Below are 8,557 nucleotides of genomic sequence, written 5' to 3' on the forward strand. Positions count from 1 at the left end.
CAAATTTTTTGGGTCCTTGACATCGCAAATCATGTTCCCACTATTTTTTCTGCTTACTGTAAATCCGCCTTGCGCAATTGATTGTATGTGCATTCTGCCGATACATAAATGAAACCCACGCTAGTTTGGATTTCTAATTCTGCCACTTATTAACATCTAGATTCCGTCCACTCATGTTTATATATACAAAAAAAAATCTCCCTCACTTTCCTCACTCTTTCTAGATATATCCATATATAAAGAGAGAGAGAGAGAGAGAGAATTTGGATGATTGAGAGGGAAACGATAAGAAAAAAAGTGTGAATTAATATTAAATAACTAAAGTGGCTATTACCTTTGTCTCTCTTTTTTTTTCTTAACCTTCCATCATATAGGATTGGACTTTTCTAATCAAATAATTAGATGATTTTGAAAAACTAGAGTAACCATTCAATCTCTCTCTCTCTCTCTCTCACACACACACACACACATTTAATTTCTCTCTCTCACACACACATTCAATCTCTCTCTCTCTCTCTCTCCGAAAAGCTAGTCACCATTCAAATAGTTAGATGATTCCGAAAAGCTAGAGTCACTATTCAATCTCTTTCTCTCTCTCTCTCTCTCTCTATATATATATATATATATATATATATATATATATATATATATATATATATATATATATATATATATATATATATATATATATATATATATATATATATATATATATATATATAGCCCATCCTGTAGTTTTCACTCCAAGTGTGATTGCGAGAAGCAAAGGAATGCCCTCAATTTCATTCGCCACTTGGATTTCATCTCCATGTGAAGTTGTCAGTTCCGATGCTCAAGTCTCCTTTCTGCTTCTCCATTCCCTTTTTCTCTTCTTCTTCTGCATGAACATTGTACAGTTTGTTGCCCAAGTTGATTGGTCTGCTGTGTAGAGCAGTATTTTGGGCAGTCCTTTTTCTGTTTGACTGTTTTCCGTTTATTGGAAGTGTACAATTAACATTGTGATCATTCAATCTTCAATTTTCTACAATTTTAGATGTTGGTACAGAAAAAAAATGTGTGCGTATGTGTTATATATATATATATATATATATATATATATATATATATATATATATATATATATATATAGAGAGAGAGAGAGAGAGAGAGAGAGAGAGAGAGAGATGAGCACAGCAAATGATAATCTCTTACAAAGATCTTAATATAAGCAAGGGGATAATACAATGATCATCTCTCCGCTTAGATTCTGGGCCATGGATCAATGTCAGATTGTCATTCCGGGTAAAACTTGGAAGTCACTCACTGGAGATCAAGGATTCAGACGAAAAAGAAAAGTAGTCCAGATTAGCAACGATCTGGACACAGTTAACAATCAAGAACGCCGTTCATGCCGAGGAGACGCTCGATCTAGCTACCACCTTAGAGCTTTGGTACGCGCAATTCCCGGCGACAATTTCGTTATTACAATAGCTACACGGTGGCCTATCCTGAAGCTAAACGAGATGCTCCAGCCATGGGAGGCCCTAACTTTCGCGATCAAACCAATCCAGTCCAGTTGGTTAACTTTGGCTTCGGAGAGGTGCTTCACTACTATCTTCGAATTACTGTCAGACCACATCAACTTGGCGTCCAATGCAAGCGCCGCGAAGACGCCGTATCGGTTGCACATCATCTCAACCTTCCAGCTGCTGCCCCTCCTCAACGATCTGCAAAAAGGAACCTTCAACAATTTCATTCTCTTCCTACACGCAGCAGTTCTCATCCTCCCCCATCTTGAAGCCAGTGGGAGAACAGTGATATCTTGGATCAATCAATTTCCACCTTGTTCCATGATCTTATGGCATAAATGTCACAGAGAGAGAGAGAGAGAGAGAGAGAGAGAGAGAGTTTGTAACTTCAATAATCTTAGAAGAAAGTGGAGCTTAGTTGGTTCAGCATAAACTTAACATGGGTATTGTTTCTGTGGATCATATAAACTTCCCTAGCTCAATTTTTTGACATATGCTCAAACTCCATAGAGTTGCAGGGTGAACCCACAAGCAGAAGGTTTTGAACTTGGAAGAACGCATTTAAGACCATAAGCCCCAGCATGACCACAACTCGCAGGGTGAAACCACAAGCAGAACGTTTTGAACTTGAAACTACACATTTAAGACCATGGTCCCTGGCACGACCGCAACAAGCGAGAAAGATACATATATCACAAAATAAGCATTATAGACAGACTATTTAATTGAATTTCTTGACCATGAGACAATGTTCAAAGATGCCAAATGCAAAACAGAAGACTATGTCATTGAATGAAGTCCTTAAGACATCAAGGTCTGAATTTGTGAAATAACACAAAAAAGAAGTGAAAGGTGCTGATAAATTGAGTGCTACGCACCAAAAACAAGAGGTTCAACACATAAAAAGGTGCCGACTTCTTTGGCACCTTAATTACAAAATTTGAGCTTATAGCCTGAAACTTTATTATCAGTCTCCCAGGGAAGATTTGTAGTTCATTCCTCTGCCGGTGGTTTACATGCCGCAAGTAATGACATTTGTCTGCTATAGTATAGCAGGATAAAGAAAGAAGAAACTACCTCTTATGGGATGCAAAGGGAGGGAAGCTTTTTAAGCTCGAGACGTCAAACAACTCCATAAACATCTGATCTGATACACGAGCTTTGGCAGCAGCAAAGCGTTGATATTCATCAAAGATTGATGACAAACACCACCTCTGCAGTTTCCTCAAACAGCCAACAACACAACCTGTGCGATGCTGCAGCAGAAAAGTGCCACTTAATAACACTAACACACGAATTAGCAGATAAACTACCAACAACAAATGCAAAACAAACATAACACAATTAGAATCAAAATGTGAATTAGGTATAGCAGTAATACCTTGCCCCTTTTGCAGTGAATTAAAATGGGGTGATTCCTAACATCTGCATGGCCAAGACAAGCATATTAGTGGCCCATAAATTTAAAACATAGATGACCAGAAAGTTTCCAAGTTTAGTACCAAGAACAACTTTCAGTGCTTCACGGACTGTATCTTCTGGGATGTTCACAAAAGGCTCCTGCATGCAAACAGAGTTCTTTTTTAATAACTGATATTTTTGTTAAACTGCAAAGAGTAGTGCATTTACCCCATCAATAAAGAAGCATCGTAGAGAATGAGCAGCATACCAAAGGACATGAAAAGACATTGAGTAAATCGAAAGATGACCCAGAGAAGCTACAATGAAATAGCGGCATCTGTTTGAATTATCTACTCAAAAAGATTAATGGAGAAAAAAAAATCTGAACAATAACTGCCAAAAGGTTGAAAGACTCTATCCTTAACTCCAGCAGAACTTTGAGTATGGATGATACGTCATCCTTTTTCTTCTTCTTCTTCTTCTTTTTTTTTTTTTTTGGTTGTGCTAGGCTAGGGGGAAACCCCTCCAATAGACATATAAACAATTTCCAGCCTCCAGTCAGTAAGTTCCCAGGTGGAGTTAACCATCCAGCTTCGCCCTTGGAGCAAGGGATGTCCCTTGTGGTTTTAATATCTGACTAACTTGATGGCATCTTTAAGTTGCCCTTATTAACGAGCAGAGCATTGGATGAAGCCTGAACATGAAATTTATGTCATGACCCTAATATCTGCTCAACTTGATGGCATTTATGAGTTGTCCTTCGTAAATGAGCAGACCCATTGGGCTAGGAATTATTTTCCTTATCAAGGAGTATATCTCATGGTATGGCTAAACTGCAGAAAAAGCTCCGCAATAGCATCAAGTTAAGGGAAAATTATCAGGGACTACATCATACATGTTACTCCAGACAATAAAAAGTGCAAAGCATACCAACTTACCAAGCCCTTATCTGCTGCATAGAAAAATTGTAGGACCTATGCGTGCAAATAAAAGTTCCTCTCGATCTTACTATAGACAAACAGCAGATTGAACCACTTACAAAATGTTCCTTGTTGGATGGAAAACAAATCATGAGAATAACTAATTGCCACTTCCCACAAGTTTTTTTTTTCGGATTCCAATTACTAATACATGTTGTCTTTATATCGACATGACACCATGAGATTTTGATCAACAGAGACTGCATAACTTAAGACTTTAATAATTGTTCACACCACACAAAGTATCAGTGAAGTTAACTTTTACAGTTCATTTTTTTAATTTACAGTTCTCAAGCACATGACAAATGTCATACTTTCTTGCATATAAAGACACACACACAAACACAAACACAACAATGCATCAATGCTTAGATGGCTTACGAATTATATATACAGTAATATACATACACGTGTGTTCGTGTGTGTACTCAATATATATGTATGCATAGTATTTATTTATTTATTTATCCTAACACATAAAAGATTAGGATGAAAACAAAACTAACCAATCTGGAAATCATTTTATGAAGAAAAATTAACTTACAAAGTTCAATACGGATCTATGGAGAAAGGACCAGCTAAAAAAGTCTTCCCTGTAACTAGTATCTAAATCTAGTCTCAACAAAGATCTGTTTCTGAACAAAACAACGCTAACCACTTTGAAGAAGACAAACTAATTCTGTACATTTTATTGGACAAGAAGGCCAAGGGTTTTACCATTAGTTTTCCAAGGATCCAGAGATATTTTAGCTGGTGACACATTGAACCTTAGAGACAAACATGCCATGACCAAGGACATGATAGTAGTCTTTTAGTTATAGAAAGAGATACTGAGGGAAGTATCAGAGGAAGTAACAGAAAGATTCATCAGTAAATGTCAACAATCTTGACAGATACTGCAGTTTAAGGACCTTCAGGAACTAAATGCTAGAAAGAAACTACTCAGCGTTCCGTTCACTTCAGGACAACAAAAACAAATATTTAATCATGTCAAGCAAATAACCCCAAAAAGGTGACTGAGGACTTATTAAAAGAGAAGAAAGTGTAATCACATCTTACATGGGATAGAAACATTGTTCTTGACATATTTCTAAGATTTCAGCAGTATTATTGTCATTAGAGTTCATAAACCTGGTCATATGATCTGATTACTAAAGTCCAAAGACGGTTTGCCACCAAACAAGTGAGTAGCATCGATTGGGACATGAGCCACAGCATACGAATCATGTCATTGCAAGTTAACTAACAAAAAATGCATCCTGCCAATAAAAATCCGAAAGCAAACGGGATGGAACAATGAAAATATCATATGTAATGAAAACAAAACCTTAATAGTTATAAAGAAATCATGGATAGGTATTTCTTCAATTGACAATCTACTGCTTATACTCTATCATGCCAACACTAACCAATGGATGGAATAATAGACCCAAAATTGGCATGGTAAGACTATATAATGGAAGGAGACAAGAGAAGAGCTCCTATCGGTCACAAGTTAGTGTCAACAAAGCTAAATAAGCACGAATTTAAAAGCCAAGGCAGTCTGCCATGAAACCAAATAGATTCACCCTTGCAAAAAAAAAAAGTGAAGGAACTAGAAGAAAAGGGGAAGAAACCAGAAAATTATTTCCACAAATGGCCAATGTGGCTGCAATTTTTGAGAAATGCTTCTGTTAGTAATTCATCGTTTCCTAGTTTGCTTAGTGAAATAATGAACTCACAGGGACCCCAAAATCTAGACAAGAACAAGCATGAAGATGTGAAATCAAATAATAGTCCATTATCTATCTATACAAGAACTTATTTGGAGCTTTTCTTTCTTAGGATCAACGGTTATTTGGGAGAAACACATTGTGGTAATGACAAGCATTAAGAAAGGATCACCATTGAGCATTTACAAGGCATGTCTTCAGTACATATATCCTATAAAGACATAAAAACAGGTTGAAAAATTTTAAATGCTAGTCTACAAAACAAGCAGATGGCTTACATGGCCACTGGCCACTGGCCAGGAAAGTACAGCTAAGTTCAACCAAACTGGACATAATTATGGGCCTAAAAGAGAAAAAGGAAAAGAGATGGAGACTGCAGAGACCAACAGAATAGTAGAAGCGGTGGAATTATTAAGGACCGCAATAACTGGTTCTTTCAAAATTATCCAACCATTGCTGAGTAGACCCAATTATCGAAAAAGGCACAACAGGTCCCACAATGAATGATACTCCAGCACCTCACAACCACCAATAATAAACAAGTAGAGAAATAAGTCCATCAACGCATGTATATCAAGTCTTCATCGTCGGAATAAGACTCATAAAGCATGAATCAACTACAGGACAAATGAAACAATTGTTAAAGACAAGAGAGAAAGAAAGCATATGCGTGAAGAAAGAAACTGGTCACCGCATGGTGTGCTAATCAGTTAATTTATTTGAAAGTATAATTTAGGAGGGAATGCAATTCAGAAGTCATATTGAACCATAAACCAACACATTGACGCGCAAATAAAGTGTGAAAAGAAGCGTCCAAAAACCCAAACTGCTGTGCTTTTTTAATATGTAGATCAAGTAGTTCTACGATCTTCAAAATCACGCGAAATTCCATCTGAAAGACGGAGAAAGATAAACCAAGAAGCGCTAGAAAGCATCAAATATACTTTGTTATTCGAAGTTCAGCATATTCACAAGGATATGTGAATGAAAGAATCATAGAATTGTAAAGAAAAACTGAAACCGTCACAAATAAAATTTCTAAAGTGTTCAAGCCATAAAAACTATTTCGTAGTATCATGTTATGTACCCAAAATTCAGCAATCCCATCAACCCTCTAATAAACAAGAGAACAAAAAAAATTGATATGGTTAATTTCCAATGAACACCTCAACAAACCACCACAGCTATATGAACATCGAAGATGGGAAGTCAATATGGTAAAAAAAATTACCACAACCAACACGAGAAAATAAGAACAACAACAACAAGATTCATCACCTTGGTACCATCAATCCCAAACTGGAACAGACGAATTCCATGGGCTTTCAGGAAAGCCGCATTAGCCTCCGGATAAGGCTCTGGACATAGGTACCTGCAACCGCCAAAGCAGAATGTATAATACAAGGCTATTCACTACAGTGACAGAGGAAGAAAGAGACGAAGACGAGGAAGCGGAGAAGAGAAACTGACAGAATGGAACGAAGGCCTAGAGTCTCAAGAAAGCTGAAATTTGCAGTGTCAGGAAAGCCAGAACGAAAGACACCATAGTCGACCATGGCAAAATTCAGGGGAGGCACCAACTTCCCCTCTCCAACTTCTTTCAATTCTTTCATTTCACCACAACCACCATCACCAACATCCATTTCCTCCCCTTCCTTGTACCCCAACTGCAGCCTTGCCATCTCCCTCTCACCACCCACCTTCTCAATTCTCATTACAGCCCTCCTTTCTCTCTCTAGAAACTTCAGACGAGAGAGAGGGAGAGACAGAGAGACAGAGACGGAGAGAGAGAGAAGTCAAAGAAACAAGCGGGTAAAAGAATTCGGCTAACGGGAGGAGCGGTGTCGGTTTCCGTTGGTCGCACGAGAGCGGAAGGGGGGAAGCAAAACGTTATATAATCTTTCCCATTGAGGAGTGATTGCATGAGTCTCTCTCCCATGGCGTCCCAGCTCAGCTGTGATCATGTAGGTCCCATCCCCCATGAGAGGTGTTCTTTGGGGTCGGTCCACCTTCTTCGCGTCTCTCTCTCTCTCTAAGTTTTTAATCGAGACAAAGCCATGAGCATCACCTTTCGCGCAATTAGAAACATGAGCTGAAGCCAATTTGAGTCATCTCCTAGTTTTGATTCGTTGCTTAAACAATGAAGCTTTGCCGTTGTTTGATTGCCTCATACGATCTCCAAAGCCTAGAATAGGCCAATACTTAATCATACAAAATCTATTTGATACAAAATCAGGTCGCATAAGTCTATATCAATTATCAACTCCAAACCTTATACATTTTCAATACTAACATTAACAACATTGAATTGAACAAAAATAGTACCGATATAAATCGAATTAGCAATTAGACTTTCACCGACTGGTCAATCTAATCAGCTATGATAAGTTCCTTAAACTGAAACTGCAAGCAAGAATATACAAGAGAACAAGAAAATGGTTGTTTGTGTATATCTAAGGGGACAACATATATGACAGAAAGAAGAATAGGTCCCACAGTGCGTATGGTAGTGGCTTTTAGGTTTGAAGAAAGCCTAAAAGCCATTCTATACTTTAGATAGATAAAAGGTTAAGTGAAAGGTTAAGTGAGAACTTCGACTCTTTACCTGAATAGTAAATCTTTCAAGCTGACCAGAAAGGAAGGCCATGGTTATGCAATAGAATGGATGGCATCCTCTGTTGAGGGTAGGCATGAAGAGAGAAAGTATAGAATGGGGAGGTAAAGAAAGAGAGAGAGAGTACAGCATATCACAGGATGGGGGTGAACAAATGAGTGAAGGTCACATGATACGGATATTCTATTGTTTTTCATGATTGATTTTGCGCGGCACAGAGAAAGGAAGATTCACAGAATATGCCTGAAAGCTGTGCACGATACCCTAAAACTTTATTGCTGTTGTGGTTGAGCATCTGCCCATTTCTTTGTTTTATTTTCTCTCAGGAACTCGACCTAAGGT

General features: G+C 37.9%; 1 protein-coding gene across 1 annotated transcript; it reads right to left on the reverse strand.

Moving 5' to 3' along the window:
* Positions 1 to 1,172: 1,172 nt before the first annotated feature.
* LOC116257791 (tyrosine-protein phosphatase DSP1-like) lies at positions 1,173 to 7,755 on the reverse strand. The gene is made up of 6 exons (XM_031634778.2): positions 7,072 to 7,755; positions 6,880 to 6,973; positions 3,011 to 3,068; positions 2,890 to 2,933; positions 2,586 to 2,764; positions 1,173 to 1,706 (listed from the first exon to the last, which is right to left on the reverse strand). The coding sequence occupies exons 1-6, from the start codon at positions 7,314 to 7,316 to the stop codon at positions 1,412 to 1,414; spliced, it is 915 nt and encodes a 304-aa protein (XP_031490638.1). The 5' UTR covers positions 7,317 to 7,755; the 3' UTR covers positions 1,173 to 1,411.
* Positions 7,756 to 8,557: the final 802 nt, after the last annotated feature.

Source organism: Nymphaea colorata, chromosome 7 (assembly GCF_008831285.2).
Source record: "Nymphaea colorata isolate Beijing-Zhang1983 chromosome 7, ASM883128v2, whole genome shotgun sequence".
NCBI lineage: Eukaryota > Viridiplantae > Streptophyta > Magnoliopsida > Nymphaeales > Nymphaeaceae > Nymphaea > Nymphaea colorata.

Bases quoted from the DNA above. Each gene is read 5' to 3' on its own strand.
- LOC116257791 (XM_031634778.2), bottom strand. From the start codon at position 7,316: ATGAGAATTGAGAAGGTGGGTGGTGAGAGGGAGATGGCAAGGCTGCAG. The intron at 2,934-3,010 runs GTACTAAACTTG...TTGGCCATGCAG, and splicing joins AGCACTGAAAGTTGTTCTTG to ATGTTAGGAATCACCCCATT. The intron at 1,707-2,585 runs GTAGTTTCTTCT...TCCTTTTTGCAG, and splicing joins CCCTTTGCATCCCATAAGAG to ATCGTTGAGGAGGGGCAGCA.